The sequence below is a fragment of the Sorex araneus genome, chromosome X, assembly GCF_027595985.1.
Source record: "Sorex araneus isolate mSorAra2 chromosome X, mSorAra2.pri, whole genome shotgun sequence".
NCBI classification, from domain to species: domain Eukaryota; kingdom Metazoa; phylum Chordata; class Mammalia; order Eulipotyphla; family Soricidae; genus Sorex; species Sorex araneus.
In genome coordinates this window covers 367,480,415-367,505,976 of record NC_073313.1, presented here as the reverse complement: position 1 = coordinate 367,505,976, position 25,562 = coordinate 367,480,415, and the positions used below count along the sequence as shown (strand labels likewise).

The following is a 25,562-nucleotide window of genomic DNA, read 5'->3' as shown; positions in this document are numbered from 1 at the left end:
GGGAAAATGTTTTGTTTCACTCCATTCTGCGCCTCAAAAGGTGTGCAAGAACTGTACTGGGATTCTAGTTTGCATCAAACATACTCAGGTATACATAAATCAACGTTCAGAAAAATCACCCTAAACTGACCCGTAAGGAAGAGAGAGGCACGCTCCACCCAGCAGCCTTCGCTTCCGGGGTATGGGAGTACCCCGCAGAGGAAGTCCCGGCACGGCTCACGCGTGGGCGTGCGTGCCCGTGTCTCCGCTGAGCAAAGCGAGGCCGTGATCTACCTGTCTTTGGTGCCAGGGTCCTGCGTGGTTCCGAGCTGGTAGAGAATGTCGATGGTGGAGTCCGAGGAGAGCCCGTTCAGTCTTCCAAAGAGCAAAGGGCTGTTCAGGTCTGGGGACAGAGAACCGGGAGGGCAGCCCAGCTGAGAGGGCCGGCCAGGTGGGAGGCTTTCTCGGCCCAACTCCTGCCCGCTCCGAAGCGAGACTCGGGAACCACCCAGCATCAGATGCTGCGTGATGGGAGCGACTTCAGGACAGACAGACCCTGTGGCTGACCGCGGGGCTCTGCCCACCGCCAACGCCCCGACCCGCTCACCTGTGGGGTCGCTGCCGGAGGCGGCGCAGTTCCGAAGCAGGATGTCGATGAGCCTGAGGCCGATGCGCGTGGACTGCAGGCCGATCTTGACGAGCACCACCTCGATGTTGGGCGAGTGCATGCCGCAGTAGGGCGACATGAGCAGGGCGGCGCACGTCTGCAGCAGGTTGGCCGTGGGCGCGGCCGCGCTGGCCATCAGCCCCTCCAGCTCGCTGATGTGCGTGAGGCAGTGGTGCAGCAGCCGCAGCCACCCGATGCTGCAACACACAACGCCCAGGGCTGCCGAGGGACGGCGGGAAACGCACAGGGGCCGCGGGAACGGAACCCGGGGCAGCCGCGCGAGGCCAGTCCCCGCCCCGCTGTGCTATCTCTCCCGCCGGGGAGACGAGGTGTGCAGCGACATGCAGAGATAAACGTGCTGGTACATGCGTGTATATATATATTCAGACACACAAACTTCACAGGATCACAGATGCACAAAACGTAAAATCTTGACAATTCAGGGGAAAAACACACCTGAATGTTTTTTAAATGCAAAAAAAAAAAAAACATACTGAAACCATTCAATTAAAATATTTCTCTTTCAGATGTTAAGCCATGAACATGTACCACAGGAGCTGGAGAGACAGCACAGCGGGTACGGCGCTTTCCCTGCATGCTGCAGCTCTGGGTTCAATCCCCGGCACCCCAGAGCCCCCAGCCCCCACCCAGAGTGACTCCTGAGTGCAGAGTCAGGAGGGGCCCGAGAACAGCTGAGTGTGGCTCCAAACACTTTACTGTAAACTTGACTATAAAGGCAGGTCGTGGGCCTGCAGTTCATGGGCGAGCCCCGGGCTCGAACCCAGGCATGGCACAGGTCCCTGAACACCACTGAGAGCAGCTCCAGAAAGTGACCCCAGCACAGAGCCAAAGCGGTAACCCAGAGACCCCTGGGCGAGGCCCAAACACAAAGATGTGCCGAGTCAAGGGTCAGGATGGGCGCTGCCTCAGGGTCCTTGGGTTTGACTCCGACCCATCTGATGACGAGCATGGAGGGGTCTTCGATGAGAGCACTGTGCAGGAGAGACAGCACAGGGGGCAGGGCCTTGCATGCAGGCCACTCTGGGTTCGATCTCTGGCACCAGATGGTCCCCTGAGCACCGCCAGCAGTGATGTCTGAACAGTCACAGGAGGACACTGGGCACAGCTGGGTGTGAGCCCAAGTGGGGAATGGGAACATCTGTGTGGACAGCCTATCTGGCTGTGACAGGCCTGCGGAATGCTTTTGGAAGGAAGCTCTCGAGCCCCAGCCTGGAGGGGCACGAGGAGGTGCAAGGCCGGCTCCCAGAGTCAGGAGTCACCTCAGGAAGTAAACGCACACCAGCCTCAATTTTACCTACGCCCAGGTTTCCAATTCTCTAAGAATACTTTCTCGGGAACGATAGCCCAGCGGGTCAGGCGCTTGCCCTGCAGGCAGCCGGCAAGGCTTAGTCCCTGGCGGCCCACAGGGTCATCTGAGAAGCCCCAGGAGTGACTCCTGAGCGCAGAGCCAGGAGTGACCCCTGAGCATCACCAGGTGTGGCCCAAATAATTTTAAAAAAAAAAAAAAAGTTTGATAGTGATGTGTATTATTGTGGATTTCTTAAAATTTTACTGTTTGGGGGCTGGAGAGATAGCACAGCGGGTAGGGCGTTTGCCTTGCACGCAGTCAACCTGGGTTCAATTCCCAGCATCCCATATGGTCCCCTGAGCACCGCCAGGGGTGATTCCTGAGTGCAGAGCCAGGAGTAACCCCTGAGCATCACCAGGTGTGACCCAAAAAGCAAAAAAAAAAAAAAAAAAATTACTGTTTGGACTTATTAAAATTCTTATACCTGTTAAAAATAAAACATCAACAACAAGAAACACCCTCTTCCTACTATCGTTGAAACACATCAGATCCCAGAGACACCCTCAGAACACCGAGACCCTAAAAATGACAGCAGGGAATAACTGTACACAACTGATTAACCTTCTGAACTGACTCGTGACTAAATTCCGGACACCGGAGCCCGAGTGTCAGGGACGCAAGGCTGTGCCCTCGCACCGAGCCTCACCCCAGCAGAACAGGCGGAGACAGACAGACAGACAGACCCGGGGTGCAGCTCGGCGGCCCGGCACGTGCCCTGCGCACTCGCGGGCCAAGGTCCCACTCCCAGCTCCGCACGGTCCTCTGAGCACTGAGGGGGGCCCGTCCCGCACCAGGGGGTGTGGCCCAGGCGTCAGAAACGCAAGGAAATGAAGGGCCAGGAATCGACGGCAAGGAAAGGCACAGAAGCCCGTGCAGGGGCCCGGGAGAGACCTCCGGCATGCCAGGGCCCAGGCCCCCCTCCACCGCGCCTGTCTCCCGGGCATGCCTGGGCGTGACCGGAAAGCGGGCGAGGAACGGAACCTACCTGGTTTTAGATACCTGGTCTTCAGACGGGAGAAACGGGTTGTTGACGGTTGCTGAAGACGTGGTCCCGAAGGCCGTGAGGCCCAGTAACTTGATCTGTGACAGGCCCAGGGTGCCGGCATCACGCGGCCGGTGCAGCCGCAGGCAGACGGCGGAAGCCACTTCGGCTCTGACCAGCTGGATCTTTATGTAGGTCAGGCCGCTTGTGACGACAGGCGTGGACAGGGGCAGCATGTTCACGCCGTCAGCGCTGACTTCCACGGACACGGAGGAAGGACAGGCTGGGGGGGGGGGGTGAAGGCCTGGTCAGGAGCGAGGGGGCACAGGCGGGTGCGTCCCCTCCCCACCGTCAGAGCCCAGGGCGCAGGCTGGGGACGCCCCAAAGCCCGCCTCCAAACAGGCCGAAGCCCTTGGGCGGAACATGACCCCGACCCCACGAGTGGTCCCAAGTCACAGGTGCCCCGCAAAGTCCCCCCCCCCACACCCCCCGTCACCTGCACCACAGGCGCCCGGAGCACTGTCCCGGAGCACTACCCCCCAGAGCAAACAAAACCAAAACTGCATGTGAGCAGATTTCCCCGTGGCTCGAAACCAGCGACTCCAACGGCATCCGCCTCCTCCGGGCTTCCCGGCCCAGCGCAGGAGCCCTCACGGGTCCCAGCCCGGCCAAGACCTGCCCTCCGTCCCCCTCTCGGGTCCCAGCCCGGCCAGGACCTGCCCTCCGTCCCCCTCTCGGGTCCCAGCCCGGCCAGGACCTGCCCTCCGTCCCCCTCGAGGGTCCCAGCCCGGCCAGGACCTGCCCTCCGTCCCCACCCGCGGCACTCACTCGCCAGGGACGCCAGGTGCGGCTGGATGTGGATCTCCTTCAGCAGCACGGCGGCCGGCAGGTGGATGGTCAGGTCGCACCAGGCCTCCTCGGGCAGGAAGATGTAGGACCAGGCGGCGGAGCGCGCGCGCCGGTGGGGCGGGGTCGCCTGCAGGAGCACCTCGGCCGGCTGGGCCGTGGGGCTGCTGGACGTGATGGTGCCTGTGGGGGGGATCCGGTGTCACACGCAGCCCCAAGCCCACGGGGCTCTTTGGATGGCCACGCGAGGAGGCAAAGGGGCGTCACAGTTGACGCCGTCTCCTCCGCACTGTCCCGGCTCTCACGCGCCCCCGACTCGGGACAGGAGGTCAAGAACTGCGGCTCTGGGGCTGGAGCAATAGCACAGTGGGGAGGGCGTTTGCCTTGCACGCAGCCGACCCAGGTTCGATTCCCAGCATCCCATAGGGTCCCCTGAGCACCGCCAGGGGTAATTCCTGAGTGCAGAGCCAGGAGTGACCCCTGAGCATCGCCGGGTGTGACCCAAAAATAGAAAGAAAAAAAAAGAATTGCGGCATCATTTCCTTACAGACGAAGGTCCTAGGGCTCTCCCCCCGGCCCCCACTGCCCCCCAGAAACAGACAGGCGCTCAGTAACAGAGTGAACATGAGCACGAAATGACTCTCCAATGGTTCGGCCAAAGACCTTCTGCTTCGTGTGGGGGCCGGTGGGGGGGCGGGGGGCGGGCAGAGCGTGCGCCACGCCTGCAGTCAGCCCTGGCAACACATGCCCCTATGTATCACAACCAAGCCCAGACCCCTGGAAGGCAAATAAAAATTATGAGAAGAGAAAACCTGAAGAAATATGGAAAGAAAAAAATGTAAAAAGAAGTATGTTTCAAACAGGAAAAAATAGCACCGCTGTAAATCAGAAGATTGTTAAGGAGTAAATAACATCAAAAAAAAAAAAGCAAGATTAATCCAATGATACCAACTAACATTCACAGTAGAAACTGATAATCAGAAACGCCTATTGAATTCTGCTGTTCCTATTTAAATTCAAAAATAAAAACCCTGATTTCTCCTGCAATGACATGCAATGCTTTAACTCTTTATAAATTCTGCGACTCTTTTCTTACCGAGGGGGGCGAAGTTATGAATCCCTTCTGCATTGTCTGGCTCCGAGGGCAGCATCCTTGTTTTCAGCGTGCTGTCAGCCGCTTTATTGGGCCCAGAGTCCAGGAATTTCATGATGGTCGAGACCATGCTTCTCGCAGTGTTCACGATGGCTCTCGTGCTAGTGACCATGTTGTTGCAGATGAGCTGGACGCCGCCTACACTCACAAGAACACGAAGTGAACACGTGGACACCCCGCAAGCCGGACAGAGACACGGTGAGAGACCGACTTTGTAACGAGCACGTGAGGCACGACCCTGGGCGACAGTTCCAACTCCCTCCGGAATCCTCGCTTACCCATATCGTGGAATGCTTTCAGGGCGTCGCTGGTATCCAACACTCTCAGTATAAACCACAGCAACGGTTCCGACAGCTGGCAGGTAGCCAGAGAGCCCTGCAAGACACAGTGACGATTTCCCACCGTAAGGACGACGGGACTGTGGGATGCCGTGTTCTACGCCACCTATCCCGGGCCTTGCCTCTGCACACGTCACTGCCTCCTCTTAAACAAGTATGCCCCCCTGCGCCTCTCCCCTCGAATTTCTCTCAGAAAGGCCTTTCAATAAGCTACTCTGACTGGCCTGCGTGGGGCAGCGCGTGCTGGCCTCATATGCAGCCGACCCGGGTCTGTCCCCACACCCCATACGCTTCCCCGAGCATCTCCGGGAGTGGCCCCTGAGCATGGAGACAGGAGGAAGCCCTGAGCACCACCGGGTATGTCCCAAATACTGAAATCAAAGGCAAAAAAAAAAAAAAAAAAGGCTGTTTCCCACCTCCCAGCCCCACAGCACGGTGCTATGGAGGCCATAAAGACATTGCGATGGGTAGGGTATCAGCCTGGACTGGAGAGACAGCACAGTGGGTACGGTGTTTGCCTCGCACGGGGCTGACCTGGGTTCGATTCCTCTGTCCCTCTTGGAGAGCCCGGCAAGCTACCCATGGCGTATTCGATATGCCAAAAACAGTAACAAGTCTCACAATGGAGACGTTACTGGTGCCCGCTCGAGCAAATCAATGAGCAATGGGACGACAGTGCTACAAGGTGTCAGTCCTGCAGAGCTGACCCGCTTATGATCCCCAGAACCACATAAGGTCTGCCAACCTTGCCAGAAGTAACCCCGGAGCACAGAGCCAGGAGTAAGCCCTGAGCACAGCTGAATGTGGACCCAAACACCACCGCCTCCCAGCCCCCCCCAACAAAACCCCAAAACTAGTATACATGAAAGCCGTAAGTAAATCACTAGACACACTTACTGAAACTCTTCCCTGAATCAGAAAGTAAACAAGTCTTACTCTGAACTCTGAGTAATTTAAGAAAATGGTCCTTGCATACTATACCTTGCATTCTCTACTATAATTTTCTGGATTAACATGCATTTATTGCTATTCACTAATGCTAATTTCATTTAAAAACTGGGCCCTGGGGCTGGAGTGATAGCTTAGCGGGTAGGGCTACGATTCCCAGCATCCCCAGTAACCCCTGAGCACCGCTGGGTGTGACCAAAACAGAAAAAACAAAAAACAAAAAAAAACTGAACCCTCTGAAATTATCGTATCTTCCACTAGAAAATTCTACACAAGTAACCATATACTGATCTATAAAATATTCCTGAAGAAATGATGAAATAAAAAGAATACATGAAAAAATGCTAGACCAGAAATCAAAACAGCCATAGTGGTTCCGTATCTTTAAGAAGTAAACAGGTACAATATACTAGCATACTTTTCGCTAAAAGTTACACTAATCTCTTTTAAATAAGAGGAAACTTGAAAAAAGCACATTTTAACTTCACTTTAATGTCTAGAGAGAACTTTTACTATTCTAGTACGCTATTTTGGAGGAAAAATAAAAACCCACCGTTGGGCTGAGAAAGTATCTACGGCTTGTAAACAGTAAGTAAGGGTTTACCCTTCCATCGCTGCACTATGAAAGCATTACTTAGGGGCCGTGACTCGCTCCTGACTTAGTAACTTACAACCCCGACTGGCAGAATATCCTTCCCGGCCCACACCACGACCCCCGTGTCTGCCCGTCCCGCCGGGCGGGCCTGACCTGTCTGCCCATGTAGCCACAGGCCATGTAGGTGAGGATGGGCTGCAGCATCACGTGGACGGTCGACGCCTTCTTGCTGAGGGTCGTGAGGATGGTGAACAGGCCGTCCCCCACGGAGATGGCGTCCAGCCCGCCGTGGAAGTTCTCGTGCTTGGTGAGATGCAGTCCGCTCGCCCCTGGTGGAAACGAGACTTTCTCACCAAGTATCTGACGAAGCAGCAACCCCCACAAGGCGCTACGAAGCAGGTCCACCACAACCCACCACCACCTGCCCGGAGCACCTGCGCAACCCGGAGAACTTCAGCCACTTTCGATCAACTCAACGTTGATATCTACGTGCACGAACCCACGAGACCCAAAGAGGGTTTCCCGGCTTCCTACTCGGCCCACACTGGGGGCTGCGGCCCGACGGGAGCCAGAGCACAGGGCTCTGCGGGCGTGCGCGCAGCTCTCACTGGCGTTATGTCATCGTGAGGCTGGCGCTTTGAGAGCGTAAGTGTGACCTGGTATAAACCGACGGTCGTGTCAAGAGCTCCGGTGAACCTTCCCAGACACACTCAGGAAGGCTTCAGGGCATGTGGGCTCACTCGAGATTTCAGACAAAAACCATTTTCATATCTCTCAGTAATTACGAGGAAAAAAAGAAAAGAAAATATTGATGCAATCATCAGTGTTTTGCTTCTATCTTATATATTAGATATTATTTCTGAAAATAATAGAAAGTTTTCTGCTACTCAAGTTATTGCAAACTGGATTTTATCGCAGTTCACAGAAATTTGATTATTTAAGTAACAAAGACCATTAGCTCTCAAAGACTCAAAGTGGTTAAGTGATGGTACTTGATAAGGAAATTAAAGAGACTTTTCCCTTAATTTATCAGGCAAGAAATGTTGTATTTTGGGGCTGGAGCAATAGCACCCCGGTGCCTTGCCTTGCACGCAGCCAACCTGGGTTCGATTCCCAGCATCCCATATGGTCCCGAGCACCGCCAGGAGTTAATTCCTGAGTGCATGAGCCAGGAGTAACCCTTGTGCATCACTGAGTGTGACCCAAAAAGAAAAAAAAAAGAAAGAAAAAGACAAAGAAAGTTGTGTTTTCCTTTTTTTAGAAAAAATAATATTCACATGCTAGAAGGATCGTACAGCAGGTGGGGGACTTGCCTGAGTTCATTCCCTGGGACCCCCGAGTACTGATGCCTTGAGCCCCACCGGCAGTGAGTCCTGAGCCAGGAACTTTTTAACAAAAATTTAAATAAATAGAAGTTATTTAGAAACTAATAAAACTTTTCATCTTTAAATGCTGTGACTGAAATCACCCTAAAAATCAGTGTTAGGGGCCAGAGCAATAGCACAGCGGGGAGGGCATTTGCCTTGCACACGGCCGACCCAGGTTCAATCCCCAGCATCCCATATGGTCCCCCGGGCACCGTCAGGAGTAATTCCTGAGCGCAAAGCCAGGGGTAACCCCTGAGCATTGCTGGGTTAAGCAAAAAATAATAATAAATAAAAATCACTATTAAAATGCATTAAGTAGAAGGGACAGGCAATCTGGCGGGGGCTGTGTTCCTCCAGAGAAAAGCGTGAGGTTCAGACCAGAGACACCTTCCAGGAGCTGAGGAGCCGCGGCTGCACGCAGCTGACCGGGGTCTGCAAACACGGCGTCCAGGCACCGCCAGGGGCCATTTTGGAGCACGGGCAGAAATACTGCGTTTCAGTAACCAACCAATAACCACAAAATGGAAACCCCCTTGTGACCTGTTACTCCCCGAAGAATCTGAACCCTGAGCACCCCGCTCAAATGTTCAGTGGACCCTAACAGGCGCCAGCGGCCAGGCCCGCGCGCGTCCACACCTACCGATGATCATGGCCATGGCGCTGCTGTTACACAGGCCCAGCGCAGACAGGATCTGGCTCATGATCTGCTGGTTGGCGAGCACCAGGTCAGCCACGTAGGCGGCCGCGCCCTGCACGCTGCCGCCGCCGCCATTGCCGTCTTTGCCCCCCGAGACTTTCTCCTCGTCCGAAACGCTGTCCGTGGTGCTGGCGGAGACGGACACCCTGGCGCTGTGCTCCCGGTTGCCCGACAGGGGCAGCTGGACCAGGATGTTGACAAGCTTCAGCAGGTCGAACATGAGCTGGTCTCGGGTCATCTCCCCACACACCGCCTTGGCGTCCCCCGGGCGGATGAGGTTGGCGAAGAGGCCCCCGAAGCAGGCGCGGGCGCCCACGGAGCTGTCCGAGCCGCTGCGGGACGTGACCTTGTCCGAGCAGGTGATGTAGTGGTGTACCAGGAAGGTGACGGACTCGATGACGGCCGAGATGGTGCTCACCGACACGGCCTCGAAGTTCTGCTCCAGCGTGAATTCCAGCAGCTTGATCTGGGCATCCAGCGGCCCCTGCCCGGTCTGGAAGGCGCCCCTGCGGGAGGGAAGCAGAGTGAGCAGCGAAGGGGTGACAGACGGCGACAGAACAAGAGAGCTCCAGGTTCCGCCTCGTGGGTGCGGGGCTCTGAGTCAGTCCTTGATTCTGCCCCCACCTGCACCGCAGAAATAAAGAAGCTAAAACTAAAAAAAAAAAAAAAATTGCCTTCCAAGTAGAAGTCAAAGGGATGAGCAAAACTGGAAACTCGACCCTGAAATCTTTCATTACCAGAGGGCGATCCCCTTACTAGAATGAGCTATCTCATGAAACACTTTGTGGGGAGGGGAGAGAGGGAACAATGCTGGAAACAGTTAAAAAAAAAAAACATGACTTTAGAGGATTTAAAGTAGCATTTTACTCTAAATTTTTGAAGTGTGTGTGTGTGTGTGTGTGTTTGTGAGAGAGAGAGAGAGAGAGAGAGAGAGAGAGAGCGCGTTGGGGGGGAGAGAGAGGGGAGAGAGAGAGAGAGGGAGAGGGAGTTAGAGAGAGACCACGTGATGGAGAACGGGCCAGTTGCGCGCTAGGCATACACCCGAACGCCAATGTTACCTCTGAGGGCTGACCGTGAAGGTCTGATAAGGGAGTCTCGTCTCCCAGCGATCCCATCTGTATGATACGGAACAGTCGTGCTCTTGTTTCTGGTGGGAGCTGGGGGGAGGGGCACACAACCAGCTGTGCCCAGGGAAACATAGGTGGAGTCAGGGATGGAACAGGATCGGCCACGTGCAAGGCCAATCAATGGTCTGACCCATGACCTTGCCTACAGAGAGGCCGAAGAGAGAGTGCAGTGCAGTGGTTAGGGCTCCTGCGGGACACACAGTCAACCACCTTCGACCCCAGCAACCCACAGGGCTCCCTGAGCCTCGGCGGGAGTGAGCCCTGGACTCGGGGCAGGGAAGCCCAGAGCAGCACCCAGGGAGGCCCCCAATCTGAAGAGAGAAGTCTGCCCGCCACAGCTGAGACTCATCTTTAACATACTGGAGGATTTACAAATGAAGTTTTGCATTTTATATAGGATTTTTACATGAAATTAGAATGTAACTATTTTTTTAATTAAAGAGTTTATTTGGAGAAATATAAGCAGCAGGGACAGGGACACGAGAGGGAGAGCGGAGAGGACAGGGCAGGGAAGAAGCTGGTGGCTCTGACGTGAGCAGTTAAGTTCTCATTCAAAAGTGACAGGATTTTGAAAACTACAACTTTGAGCAATATGACATGTAAACAAAATTAATTTTACGAGGTGAATTAATATAAACATGAGTTAAGTTTCTAGAGAAAAACCAAGATTCCCCAATACGCTAAGAGTAAACAGGATCTTTTCCGTCCTGCCACTGGCCTTTTCCAATTCTGAACCAAAAGAGGTTAGAACCCCACTCTGCCATCAGAGAGGGCCTAATTCCAGAGAGTACTTCCTTTACCTCACAGCATCCAGGCACACGTTCCTACACTCAACTCTCACGAAAACCATTTATTTATGCCTCTCAACCTAACCTTCCACTACTTTGGTATTTGGGAATAAATCAGAATGAAAAGGGAACCAAAACACATAAGGTGAACTTGCAAATTTCAGGTAGTCCAGTTAAGAATCATTTTTTTTCAGGGCTGGAGAGATAGCACAGCGGGTAGGGCATTTGCCTTGCACTCGGCCGACCCGGGTTCAAATCCCAGCATCCCATATGGTCCCCTGAGCATGGCCAGGGGTAATTCCTGAGTGCAGAGCCAGGAGTAACCCCTATGCATCGCCAGGTGTGACCCAAAAAGAAAAAAAAAATCATTTTTTTTCAACAACATTATGAAGAAATAAATAATAACAAAGTTACATAAGAAACTGTTCCTAGTGAAAATTTAATCACTAGTAGCATTAATGCCTTATCTGTACCCTAGAATAATTTTCCAGTTCTTCCTACTAGATTCATGAGAATTAATCTATGAAGCCAACAAAAGCATAGATTTGACATAAATTATTCCCCTGAGATTACAGAAATTTCATGGATCTGAGAGAATCACAATGAATGAAATAAGAGCAATCAGAACATACATCAACAGTAAGAAAACACGTCAATAAACTCTTGCCCACTTCATGCCTATTATTTTCTTGCTTTACGCTTCCCAGATACAATCACGATCAATGCAAAACAGACTTTGTTTGTGGGGTGACCCGCTGCCTCGCTCAGGAGTGTCAGTGTACACGGAGATGTACCTTTCTGTGGACAGGATATGCACGAGCTTGAGCAGAAATTCACTGAATATCTGAGGACACGTGGAAGAAAGATGCACTTGCAGTCGGGTGAGGAATTCCTGCATAGCTTGTGTGGCTGTTGGACCAACCTGCAGAGAAATGAAACTCTACTGAAACCTGTGTACTGATATTTGCAAAACCATTCACCTAGAAGCCCTCAACTGTGGAACACCAAGCACTGCCCCAAATTTTCAAAAGACAAAAAACCTAAAAAGCGTCAACAGAAACCAAATCGTTCGTTCGCTTTTTAGTGGTAACAAGCAATGTACATAAATCCTTACAACCCTGTGATGGGGGCAGGCGTGCGGGCAGCTGGGAAAATGGAGAAATGTGGAGGGGAGGAGACAGCGGTGATGGGGGTGCGGTTGGGACATTAAGTGCCTGCAACGAGTCACCACGACCAGCTTTGTAAACCTCCAGGTTTAAATAAACTGGGGGGAAACTAAAAGTGCTCACTGGGAAATTTATGGGAACTCAAGTAAGTTTACACATTAGATTTACACAGGAAGTAATATTAACAAAAGAACTGTTTTATGCCCTTCGATGCACCTTAACTAGAAAAAAAAATATTTTAGTATTGTAGGCAATTCTCAACAGAAGAAACATTTTTTTCTGTTAAAGTAACAAGGTAATGGAAGTAATAAAACTTCTATTATAGTGAACGCCGGGGCTGGCAGAGACGCAGAGAAGGACTGCGGAGAGACATTACACACGGCCAGTCCCCATTTGGGCCACCGAGCACAGAACCAGCAGTGTGGGCCCAAGCCAAACCCCTAAAAACATAAATAAAAACAAGTGTCATGAGCACTATCTTCGTACATAGGAAAATCTAGCTCAGAATCTTGTAACATAAAAAAGAATCTTTTGAAAGACCCGGCTAGCGTGCGCTGTGAAGGTGTTGGCACCGCGTGGTGGAGGCTCCAGCAGGACCGACTCAGGAACTGTGTATCGAGGGGTGATTCGAGGAAAAGCTTTCTTAGAACAATCAACAGCCTGGACCTGGCGAGTGGCTCAGCGGCCAGGGCAGGGTGGGCCTTTCGCCCTCCACACGCACGAGGCAGGGTGGCACTGTCCGGCCACAGCAGAATGATCTTAAGCACACAGATAGCCAACACCCAGAAGGAGAGAGAGAGCAAAAGGGAATGCCCTGCCACAGAGACGGGGTGGGGTGGGGTGGAGGAGTCAGGGTGGGGGTGGTGGGAGGGATACTGGGACCATTGGTGGTGGAGAATGGGCACTGGTGGAGGGATGGGCACTTGGCCATTGTATGACTGAAACACAAGCATGAAAGTGTGTAAGTCTGTAACTGTACCTCACGGTGATTCACTAATAGAAAATTTAAAAAAGAAAAAAAAAAGAAAAAAGGCAGTTCACAGGAAAAAAAAAAAAAACACGAACTGATTATGTACCCACTGAATAAGTGAAATCCAACTGAATTGCTCTGCCTAACAGAAAGCCCAGAGGGAAATTTAGACAGGAGAATATATGGTCCATTTTCAAAATAATCTTCACGAAGCTCCCAGGTAAAATTCAGAACATTTCTGGGACCCAAGAGCAAGCCCATGAGCTAGGGTGGCACTGGCCTTGCGTGCGGCAGACCCAGGGTCCATCCCTGGCACTGCCAGGAGTGATCCCTGAGCACCCACCAGGTGTACCTCCCCCATTCCCAAACAAGAAAGAATTCAAAATGTTCCTAAACATCCAGAATTAAAGACAAAAATATGTAGCTAAAAAATTATCAGGAGAAAGTTCGAAGAGTTGTAAATCAATTTCAAAGCAGCTTCCCTCTACCTATCAGAACAGTTCCCGATGAAGACCAAGGCGAGGCTACCACAACACCGTACAGACTCGAGAGCCAAGACTTCCTCAACGCCCTGGGCCCAGGTGTTACCTGAGGACTATGCTGGTTTGTCCCGTGCGGACTCGTGCCAGACAGAAACTTCACCAGCACGTGGATGAGATTCGGGTCCGAGACCAGCAGGTGGGCGGTGCTCTCCTGGGCCCCGATGGCGCTGCTCGAACCAGCTGCAAACAGAAGGCGCGTCAGGAAACGCTCTCAATAACGGGCTCCAACAACAGAAATGCAGTGATTCAAATGCCACCTACTAACATGGGCACTGGTGAATGGATGGGTGTTTGAATATTGTATAACTGAGACATAAACCTGAGAACTTTGTTACTTTCCACATGGTGATTCAATAAAAATTAAAAAAAAAAAAATGCCACCTACTTTCACGAAGTCACTTATTCTTGGGAATCAGCCCACTGCAAGTTTCGGAAGGTCGAAGGGAGCGTGACTCCCTCCTCTCCTCACTGCAGGCCTGAGACCGTCCACCCGGCCCGGCGTCCCTTCAGGACGGACAGGAGGGCCGGGCGGACGAAGCTGTCCTCTACTGAAGCCCCTTCTTACTCATTCCCAACCTTATCCAGAAACAGATCTACCTTCAGGTAACTTTTAATCCAGTTTTCAAAAACATATTCAGCTTTAAAATTTTTATTTTTTATGACTTGTTTTGTAGAGCATCATACTGGAAATCAAGTTTTCAGAAGTAAGTTTACATTTACCTACATAATCCACGACTTTGAAATTATCTCTCTAGGAAATATTTTCCATATTTTTTAAATGGAGTATCACTTTTATGCTCAACTATGATTTAAAGTGCAAGTTTTATTTGTCACACCTTTTTTTATTTCATGAAATCAAGCCCCAGAAGAATGATAAAATATACCCATTAGTCATAAGATTCCCAGCATCCTATATGGTCCCCCGAGTACTGCCAAGAGTAATTCCTGAGTGCTGAGCCAGGAGTAAACCCCTGTACATCGCTGGATGTGACCCAAAAAGAAAAATAATAATAATAAAAAATAAAATTTGAAATTTTATTCTATTTCTCTAGTTTGAACTTGCATTTGTACCTCAAAACCTCAAATATATCAGGAAAAAAAACCGGATCTATGTGTGAGCCGTGACGACAGCGCCACGAGACAGGAGACGACGAGGACGTGTGTCCCAGCCGCAGGAAGCACGAGCCGTCTCCTGAGACAGCAGCCGGAGCGTAAACTTGTCGAAATGGAAACAGGGCAGCAGGCTCAGAAAACTCAAACTCTGCTTAGCCTCTGACGCAAAGGTACCTGTTCAGTCACATCTAGGTCTAGTTTCGTTTTGGTTTTTAAAGGTGATTCCAGGGCTCCGGCCAGGCGTACGGTGGGGAGGGCGCTTGCCTGGCACACAGCTGACCCAGGATCGGAGCCCAGCACCCCGGATGGTCCACCAAGCCTGCCAGGAGCCCTGAGCGAGGGGGAGACGCATACACTGCCTGGAGAGACACCCAGACACCCCCGTCGCCCACCGGGAACTCTCCCAATTCTCAACGAAGATTCTAGATGCTGAAGAGGAGACTGAGTTTATGTCTCTACGTGACCTTGAACAGCCCCTTCTATTCCATGCATAGGGGCACCAGCAAACGTAATCACAGGGCCAGCGCAGCTGGAGGGCTGGCGCAGCAGTGTCCCCGAGCTCCGGCCGGCCCCCCGTACAGCCTGCGAGCCCAGGCCTCAGCTCGACCCTGGGACATCACGGTCCCTGACAACCCCAAGGACAACTGGCGTCCCCGGGACCATGCTCACAGGGCCGGTCCCAAGCTCTGAGCCGGCAACCTGATGCCGACCAGCCTATAAGACAAGGACAAGGCACAGACTAGACATTTGTCTTGAGATCTACACTGACCACTGTACAATGAACCACCACTACCACCGTTCATCACACTATACATGCGGCCGTGTAACGATTAACTGCAATACTGTCCGACTACAAAGTCACATTACCCTAATAAATGCTTGTGGGAACAATGACCGGGGCGTGTGATGGCACGTATGTGAAAGCACGCTATCAGCGTGCACTAAGAGTCCGGAATAGGCCAGGGAAGCGCAACAGCCTAAATAAACGCTGTGTGTGCAAAAGGCCTGGGGTCCCTTCAACAAGCCATCACAGAGCACTGAGCTAGGTGCAGCCCTCGAGGAATGCTAGCTGTGGGCTCAAATGACACCCAGCAGGAGCACAGAGGGAAAGTGATCACCCACATACGCAGAGCCCTGCGGAGGGAAGAAACTCAGTCCTCCCCTGCCTGCCGGCCGTTCCTGACAAGCAGGTGGCAGGAACCCTCGGGCCGCGTCAGGAGCTGACAGGCGCCAAGCGACGCACTCACAGTTGAGCTGCATGTTCGTCATGAGCGTCAGGCTGTGCAACACGAGGCACCAGGTGCGGAGCAGGCTGCTGGGGTACCAGGCGAGCACCGTCAGGAAGGTGGTCACCGACGCTGCGGAGAGGGGAAAGCGCGGACAGTTAAACAGAGCACACACGTCTACGAAGAAATAAAAACAAAGCAATGAACTTTAACTTTTTTATTATTTTTGCTGTTGGGGTCACACCCAGTGATGCTCAGGGGCAGCTCCTGGGAATTAGTCCTGCCAGTGCTCAGGGGACCGTATGGGATGTGGGGATTGAATCGGGTCAGCTGCGCGCACAGGAACAGCATCCCTCGGGCCTTACTAAAGCACCGAGAGTGACAGAACCGTCCCGCTGTTGGGTCTGCAGGTTGGGGCTCGATGTGGGGCCACACCCCGCAGTGCCCAGGGCACCTGTGCCAATCGGGGTACTGAACTCTGCCCTCTGGCCCCGACAGCGGCGTCTCAACCGCTGTCTCTCCAAACTACGGAACCTCCTAGGGCGCCCGGATGCGCAAGGCACTCCATCCCCATGTTCCGCAAACCACACACTGCGGGCAGCAGCCAGATGGCAGGCCGGGGCTACTCGGCCTTGCAGGGCACCGAGCAGCTCGTGTGGCCCATCCTAGGCGCCAGCTATGTTCCCCCGAGGCTCCCCCAGACTGTTCCCTAAGCCATGGAGTTGGGAGTTAGACCCCGAGCACCACTTTGGAAATGACAGAAAAAGGCAGTTCTCTGTTCCCCGCTGTGAAACCTGCAGTGAGTGTAAGGGTGGACTCGAGCTGGGGGGCCAGAACAGACAGTGCAAAAGCTGCGACCTCTCCAGTCCCAGCCGGAAATTCCCATGAGGAGTCATACGGCAAGTCTGAGCGTGAGTTGTTCGTGAACGCCACCTAGGAAAGGGGCAGCAGAATCCTTCCCGGCCCCGGACTGAACTCTGCGGATATGGGGCACACGCCGCCTTGACCATCAGCGCCCTGGCCGCTGTGTGCCGCGTGAAGGGGGGTCCCGCCGGCAGGCCCTACCTTGGTTCAGGGAGATGACAGGGACGCGGCTGGCGTTGTACAGGAGGATGTCCGGGCCGCTCTCTCTGCTGCCAGCCGAGCTGGAATTCAGGCTGAGGCTGAGCCACAGCTGCAGCAGGGATTCCAACTGCGGAGAAGCGCCGGCAAGGCAAGCAGCGGAGCTTACGTTAGACACCTCCCGGGGCGACGGCCAGCGGTAACAAGCACACATTAAATATCCACATGGGGGACTGGAGCGATAGCACAGCGGGGAGGGCGTTTGCCTTGCACGCGGACGACCCGGGTTCAACTCCCAGCATCCCATATGGTCTCCCGAGCACTGCCAGGGGTGATTCCTGAGTGCAGAGCCAGGAGGAACCCCTGAGCATCACCGGGTATGACCCAAAAAGCAAAAAAAAATTTAAAAATCCACATGAAATAAAACCTAACTAAGTTAGAATTTGCGGAATACAAGTGATTTTCTAAAACACAAGACGGGATTCAGGATCTTCAAACGAGTGTCTACAACCTATCCAGGTGGATTTAAAGTACTAGAGCACCAAATCACATACAAAAGCAAATTCGGGCTCCTCCCCCACCCCACGGGACCCTGAGATGCCCACGAACTGCCCCCGGCTACTTATTAATAAGCTCCTTAATGGCCATGATCCCAGAGACACACAAACGAATCTCGGAACCTCGCGGCTCTTGGCAGAAACGCCTCCGCACTCCGCACCAGGCCCCCTTCACCAGGCCACCCCGGACAGGAGCGGGAGGCGTCCCCCCACCTGTTCCCCAGGAGACCTCGCGGCTGCCATCTCCCAAAGCTCACAGGAAAACCCAGGTACCGGCCAGTAGTGGCGACACAGGCCAGGCCTCGGGGACAGGGGAGGAGCCGGTCCTTCTCCGCCCACCCCGATGGGACCCCGAGATGTCGCCCACCAACCACCCCCCGGCTACTTATTAAGCTCCTTAACGGTCATGAGTACAGAGACACATAAACAAATCTCGGAACCGAGCAGCTCTCGGCAGAAATCTCTCCAGACCTAATTATTTAAATTTTAGAATTGCAAGATCGCGTGGCCACTCTCGCGACTATTCATAACCAACAACAGAAAACTGTCTAATGTTGTCTCTTCAGCAGGTCTCAGTGCTGGGGGAAAATTCAAAATAATGATGGTAAGACTGGTGTTGAAATACTGAATGTAATCGAAGTAGATGAGAGTCATGTGGAAATTATCTGCCACACAGGCAGGGGTGGGATGGGGGCATACTGGGGTGTTGGTGGTGGAGAATGTGCACTGGTGAAAGGACGGGTGTTTGATCATTGTATGACTGAGACTCAAACATGAAAGCTTTGTAACTGTCCTCACGGTGATTCAATAAATAAATTAAAAATAAAAAAACCAAAGTCAGAGGCTGACCGGGCTGAGTGTAAAGCACGCGGCCTAACTACTACTCTAGTCTCTGGTCCAAAATTATAAACATTTTTCAATTTTTAAATGACCTATAGTGAAGCTATGGTCATAAAGTTTATCCAGTATTTTTCTGAGTATAATATTCATCCCTGTCAAATTAAGAATGACTTCCACACTTAAAATTTTCATTTTCGCCTAAGCGGACAATGGCGTATGAAAACGCATCACTTCTTTGAGAAATCATACCTGAACATGATGGACTTGAAGCATAGAAAAGAGTTTGTTGAAGCAAACATTCAACATGGGGACAGACGATAACTGTATGATGAGCTGGCTGGACTGGTTCGCTGCCTGTAACCCACCGAGAAGTGAGTCATCTGTTCCAGTGGGAGATTGTGAGACTGAAAAATAAAACACAATTATGATTTTATACATCAAGTATCAGGAGAGCTGTTGGCAAATCAAGGTAAATTAAGATCATTTTACTATTAATTTAAAATTCTTAACATTCTTGGGACTATTCGTGGTTCAATTATCGTTTTAAAATGTTTTCCCAAGATAAATAAAATGTTTTCACAACAGTACTTGAACGCAAAATACAATTATCAAAGCAGTTCCCAAAACCAGAGAATATGAAAACAAAACAAAAAAAAAACTCTCTGGCAATTTTTTAAAATATTTTTCTAGGGGGCTGGAGGGATATCACAGAGGGGAGGGCATGTGCCTTACACGTGGCCAACCTGGGTATCCCATATGATCCCCCCGAGCACTGCCAGGAGTAATTCCTGAGTGCATGAGCCAGGAGTAACCCCTGAACATCGTTGGGTATGACCCAAAAACCAAAAAGAAAAGAAAATATATACATATGCTTTTTTCTAATAAGGTAGAAAGATAATCCTTAATTTTTGAGATGGCAGTGGTAGAACAATACAGATTCTGGTTTACTGATACTTAACCCTGACTTTCTATTTAAAATACTTGGAAACTTGGAGAAAAAAAAAACCCCTGAGATCCCAGTCATAAACTGGAACACTGGAGCACTGTCGTCCAGTGAGCTCATCGATTTGCTCGAGCGGGCACCAGTAACGTCTCCATTGTGAGACTTGTTGTTACTGTTTTTGGCATATGGAATACGCCACGGGGAGGTTACCAGGTTCTGCCGTGCGGGTGGGATACTCTCGGTAGCTGGTTGGGCTCTCCGAGAGGGACAGAGGAATCGAACCCGGGTCGGCTGCGTGCAAGGCAAACACCCAACTGCTGTGCTATGGCTCCAGCCCATGAGTGATGTCCTTACCCTCCCCCCAGCAGGGCAGGGCTGCTACATTCCCAGTCTACTGAGACGCACACTGGACCTGAAATGTGTAGAAACGCATGATACATTCGCACGAAACCCACAGGGAGAGAAGGAGATGGGCGGGGAGGAAGCGGCGCCCGTGCCTGGCACTCACATGCAGGCGACGTGTTGGTCAGGGCCTGCAGCACGGAGTCCGCCTCCAGCGTGGACATCATCTTCAGCATGAGCTCCGCCTGCTGCTCGAGTCCCACTTCCAGGCGAGCATCTAGGGCTGCACAAATGTTTCCGTTTTAAAGTGAACGTTACTCGGTACTACTCGGGTCCGAATGCCTGTAATAAAATGCTGACAGCGGAGTCTGAAACGACCAGCAGAATGTCCTCAGCCAGGAGCAACGTGAGGGGCTGGAGCCGTAGCACAGCGGGGAGAGCGTTCGCCTTGCACAAGGCCCATCAGGGTTCGATCCCCGGCATCCCATAAGGTCCCCTGAGCCCCACCAGGAGAGATTCAAGTGCTCAGGAGGAACCCCTGAGCACAGCCAGGAGGGGCCCCAAAACAAAACAAACCAAACCCCAATCTGAGCTCTCAGAGCCTGCACGAAGGCGCTAGAGAGGAGAGGGGGTTCACGGAGAGTGGTGCAGGAACAAGACAAGGGGTGGTAAGCAAGCAAGGAAACCCAAAGCAGGTCCCCAGCTGTCAGAGGACCAATACAGACAGACAGGAAGAAAGCAAACCCGTGAAGATTACAACCATGTTTCCGCTGAACTCCTGACAGAAGCCAAAGTGTAGTGGACACATCATACCACACACAACACCCTCTCCCCCCTCCCTCTCCCCTTCCCCCTTCCCCCTCCCCCTCGCTCTCTCATTCTGCCCATCAGAAAGGCAAGGAAGGAAATAACAGCAACTATTCCCAGTACCAAATCAGCGCTTACACACCTCTCCCTCACAGGCCTGCACAGGGCCTCCCTACAGAAACTGCCCATTGCCCGGGTGAACTTATCGACAGATCTGTGCCAAACAAGCGCTCAAAAAGGAAGAGCAGGTGCCGGAAGGAGACAGAAGCTGGGGCAGGCATCCCACCGGCCTAATCTGGGAATACTTAAACATCAAAATGAACAAGGACCACAGGCTGTAGAACTGTACGGTTAAAATAGTAAATTTTGTTACTTTTTCACCTCTTCAAGAACTAGCAAAGAAATTATGAAGAACCTCATGAATACACAAAAACATGACTTAGCTTAGAAACAAAATAAACTAGTCATTTAAAAAAAAAAAGCCTTTTAAAAGGAGTTTTTTTTTTAAAGAACAGTGGAAAATAAGTACCAGCAGAAGCAGGCCCGGGGCAGAAAGGCAAGGGACGGCGCTCCCGACCGACCCCGCGGGGACGCAGCCCCCTGGCACCAACGGGGCCCGGAGCTCCGAGTCGGCAGCCCCAGCACCGTTAGCTGTGACCCAACCACCCAAACAACCCAGCGAAACAAACACTGGAACCAGGACAAGTTAAAATGTAAGGCGCCTAACAGGCCGCAGTAAGAAACCCGTGTGCAGTTTACCCAAAGACAATCGTGCAGAAACGGTCTGAAACACTGCACAAAATAAAGCCTCCTCCTCTTAGCATCTGTATTGCAAACCTTAACGCCCAGAATTAGAGAGTAAGAAAGAATGCACTGCCACAGAGGCGGGGTGGAGGGAGGGACACTGGGAACACTGGTGTGGAGGGCACTGGTGGAGGGATGGGTGCTCGGGCACTGTGTGGCTGAAATGCAAAAAGTCTGCGACTATCTCACGGTGAACTAAGAAAAATAAAAATTTAAAATGATAAATAAATAATGCCTCTAATACTCGAAACCACCGAAGCCACGGAGGAAAACTCTGAAACAAGTGCCAGGCTGAACAAGACCAAGAGACGCCCAAGGAAACGCGATGCGGGACTCTTCCGGTAAGGGACACTGTTTGCATCTGGAGGCGCCACCAGGGTGGGGAGTGTGTCCGGGAGGAGGGAGGATTCCCAATACCGACCGGGTGTTTCCCAAACCCCTTTGTGAAGAATAAAGCAGAAAATACAACAAAACTCGTGCGGGATTAGTGCCCGGGCCGAGCATTGTTCTTTCGATGCCTCTCGATTTTCCATTTGCAACTTTTCGCATTTAGGGACAAAACTTCCAGCCTGCTACAGTCTACAAACAAGACACGCAAAAACAATATCCAACGAGGTGGCACTCTGTTCCCAAATCAACAGCGACAAAAATCCATGAAAAGCCGTCACGGTGCCACAGCCCTGAGGGACGGGTCCCCTGCCCTGCTGCGACTCCGAGAGGCAGAAGGCCCAGAACCCGGGCGCCCGCACGCCCCAGCGGAACCCAGCGGGCGCCACTGCCCAGCCCCGCCACGGGCCTGCCGTCCCTGGGCAGGATCTTCCCGGAGACGGAGAGGCACTCGCGAACGGGGCGTCACTCACCCTGGGAGACGGACACGCTGACGGTCTGAGAACCGTTCTTCTCCGTGCTGGCTGCCGGCTTGACCACCTGGACGCCGATGCCACAGACGTAGGGGTTGTAGTTGTACGTGCTGTAGTCGGCGCCCCAGTAGTCGTACCACGTGCTGCTGATGGGCTTCGGGGAGACGGGACAGCGTGAGGGTGACCGTGGCTTCGGCACGAGGAACGGGGCAGCCGGAGCACAGAGCAAGTACCCGGTCCTCCCGGCCAGCTCCCAACACAGGGTCCCCTGAGCTACAGGAACCACTCGCTGGGATCATCTTCGTGGCAGAACAAAATCTAAAACTACATTGTTGACTTAGACCCTGAAAGTCCATCAACATCCTTCGTGAGACAGGGAGTACCTGGGCTGGGCGTGAGGGGGCTAAGCCAAGGACGGGGCGGCCTGCAGTCCCTACGTTTCCTTTAGAGTATTCCAGCACTGGTACCCAGGGGCCAGAGAGTGCAGTGGGCGGGGCGCCTGCCTGTGTGCAGCTGGCCGGTGCCACCCCCAGTGTCCATCTGTCCCTCCAAGCCCTGCCAGGAGCTTGCTGAGCACAGGGTGTGGGGTAATCCCCGGAACAGGGGTTACTTATTTTTGTATGATTTTACTCTACTACAAAGGAGTAAAGCAAATGAGGGCCCGAGAACTGGCCATGACCGGAAGCTTCTCTAAGTGGGGGGCAGGGAGAGGGCAGTCAGGCCAGAGAAGGGAGCACAACAGCTGGAAACGCCCACTCTGGACAAGATCCGAGAGCTGAAGGAGGGAAGGGCTGTACGGGATAAGCTCATGGTACCTGGGTCAAAACCACAACAATCAAAAGGGGAGGGGGGGAGGGGGAGAGGGGGAAGGAGAAAATGTGTGTGTGGGGGGGGGGGCCTAGACTGGATGGGGAACAGGCTGACGGGGGGGTGGGGGGTGGAAGCGTGCCAGAGGGACACTGGGGACAGGCTGCTGGGAAACTACACTGGTGAAGGGACATTATCTGACTGAAACCCCGTCACGGACGACTTTGTAGCTGTGATTTAATAAAATTAAATCATGATGATTTAATTTTTAAAAACTTTTGAAGAAACTGAAGAATAAAACAAAAACTTAATTGTCCTATGTATTATGATGCTAAGACCGCACCTGGTAGACTGACAGTGTCACCTGAATTTCTCTTATTCGGACCCCAAGACTGAAACAAACAACCAAACCCCCGCCCCGCCCCCCACTGGTGCCCAGAGCCCGTCACTACCCTTGGGTGCAGGAGGCGGCTCCCAGCATACCTTGAACACTTTAGCTGCAAGAGGGTCTTTCTCCAAATCAATATCTAGAGGGTCAATGTCGACTTCCATGAGATCCTGAAGCAGCTCCAGATCAATCTCTTTATCCTTTTCCAAGGAGGCGAGAGGAGGTGCGCCTTCAAATAATCCAAAGGGGTTTTAACAGTGTGGTATTTCACACGAAAACCCGTATTTTCATTACATAGCATGTTGTTACAATAGGATGTCTGAGAGAAAATAATCTCGATTTTTATATGAAATAACAAAGCATTAGTAACTAAATGCACAAATATACTCTATAACACACATTTTAAAACACCATGAAAACAATTCATTTCCTAGGGGAAAGGATGATGGAATCATCCATAACTGAAACAAACTGCATAAATGTTGCCACTGCGGACAACTGACCATCTGAGAATACTAATTCATTTCATTTTCTGCATTATTTACATGCTACATACGTTAGAGAAAATGACACAGTATTAAAGTGAAAAACAAAGGTAACAGTTGTAAAACAATGTTCACTTGACTTTCCTATTTTGATTGAAATAACATTCTCACGTCTCTAAACTCTCACTAGTCTTCTAGACTCACGGTCCTGAACTTCCCACTACAACATACAGCTATAAAATCCTTTAGCAACCCCCTCAGGGCACAGGGCAGTGGCATAGACCCCTCAGGGCACAGGGCAGGCAGACACCGCCCTGGGGCACAGAGCAGGCAGACTCCCTCCCCCTGGGGCACAGGAACTGGAGCAGAGGGGACTGCTGGCAGACAGAACGTCCCCGTGCGGTTGGGGGAGATGAAGGGAAGCTGAGGACAGGCTCTCTATGCACCCGACTCAAGACCATCATGAATAAGAGACCCAAGACTGTCCCAATGAAGAGACTTTAGGGCAGGGAGACGGCAGACCTCGAGAGCTCCCCGTGGCGTACTCCATATGCCAAATACAGTAACAGGGACAGTCTCGTTCCCCTGACCCTGAAAGAGCCGCCAATCGTTGGGAAAGACGAGTAAGGAGAGGCTGCTAAAATCTCAGAGCTGGGACGAATGGAGACACTACTGGCACCCGCTCAAGTACATCAATGAACAACGGAGTGACAGGGTGGGGAGACACTGAAAAACGGCAGACGTCTAACATACTACTTCATCGATCCAGTGGACACAGGGCGGGGACTCGGCAAGGCCTGAGAAGCAGAGAAGTGCGAAGTCTGTCCCGGAAATCATCAAGCAAGCATGGCGCGTGTGAACAGAATATTTGGGGCAGGGGCAGGGTGGGAGAATCACGTGATCTGCCTAAAGGGTGGTTGGGGGCCCGGCTGCCCTTCCCCGACAGACGGCACCCAGAGTGTGAATACACAGGACACGGTGTGGATGGACTGGAACAGCCCCGCGACACACCATGTGTCCTCAAAGCAAGGCCCGAGGCAGTCGCCGGGCGGAGGAACTGACGCCTCGCAGGGCCTACCCGTCATCTCGTGCGTCAGGGGCTCGTCGATGGTCTCCAGCAGCTGCGCGGCCGACTGCTGCAGGGAGTCGTCCGAGTCGCCCGCCGTGGCGCCTGCGTCATCGCCCACGGTCCCCTCCTCCATGGCCTCGGCGGCCACGGGAGCCAGCAGCTCGCCTGCGGGACAGAGACGGCCCGACGCACTCAGCACCCAGCCCGGGCCCAGCACCCAGGGCCCTCGGCCGCGCTCCCGAGCCAGCCGCCCTCGGAATGACGTAGTTAGGAAGGTACCAACATCCCCGTAGAGTTTACGGGAGAAAATCTCGGCCTTCCAAAACCTTCCCAAAGGTCACACGAAGAAACAGTGACAACACAAACGGGAGCCAATAAAGCGGGTCAAAGCTCCAGTGCTCTCATGCTGAGCCAACCTCCCCAGCTCGTAACAACTCCCACTTGCCACAACCGTCAAAAGAAACACAAAAGTAATGCAAAATGTTGCCACTTCTTCTGCAACTTGTGCTATTTTTATCAGGGGAGGGGACTCCCTTAGCAGACTAAGAAATAAGCTGACTGAGCTGGAGCGATAGCACAGCAGGGAGGGCATCTCCTTGCACACGGCCGACCCGGGTTCGATTCCCAGCATCCCAGAGGGTCCCCCGAGCACCGCCAGGGGTAATTCCTGAGTGCATGAGCCAGGAGTAGCCCCTGAGCATCGCCGGGTGTGACCCAGAAGGCAA

At 52.6% G+C, this 25,562-nt stretch overlaps 1 protein-coding gene across 9 annotated transcripts in view; it reads right to left on the bottom strand.

The window, feature by feature from the left end:
• The window catches only part of BIRC6 (baculoviral IAP repeat containing 6), a 151,982-nt gene that overhangs the window by 41,463 nt on the left and 84,957 nt on the right, over window positions 1-25,562 (bottom strand). For all 9 annotated transcript variants that reach the window (XM_055123521.1, XM_055123529.1, XM_055123523.1 and 6 more), the window contains 17 exons: window positions 24,847-25,002; window positions 23,379-23,512; window positions 22,089-22,242; window positions 19,784-19,900; window positions 18,582-18,736; window positions 16,939-17,065; window positions 15,895-16,005; window positions 13,581-13,714; window positions 11,651-11,778; window positions 8,885-9,447; window positions 7,031-7,206; window positions 5,275-5,371; window positions 4,940-5,134; window positions 3,826-4,026; window positions 3,001-3,280; window positions 587-843; window positions 274-382 (listed from right to left, as the gene is read on the bottom strand). In XM_055123521.1, coding sequence (XP_054979496.1) covers window positions 274-382; window positions 587-843; window positions 3,001-3,280; window positions 3,826-4,026; window positions 4,940-5,134; window positions 5,275-5,371; window positions 7,031-7,206; window positions 8,885-9,447; window positions 11,651-11,778; window positions 13,581-13,714; window positions 15,895-16,005; window positions 16,939-17,065; window positions 18,582-18,736; window positions 19,784-19,900; window positions 22,089-22,242; window positions 23,379-23,512; window positions 24,847-25,002 — 3,094 coding nt within the window. The remainder of the gene's footprint in view (window positions 1-273; window positions 383-586; window positions 844-3,000; window positions 3,281-3,825; window positions 4,027-4,939; window positions 5,135-5,274; window positions 5,372-7,030; window positions 7,207-8,884; window positions 9,448-11,650; window positions 11,779-13,580; window positions 13,715-15,894; window positions 16,006-16,938; window positions 17,066-18,581; window positions 18,737-19,783; window positions 19,901-22,088; window positions 22,243-23,378; window positions 23,513-24,846; window positions 25,003-25,562) is intronic.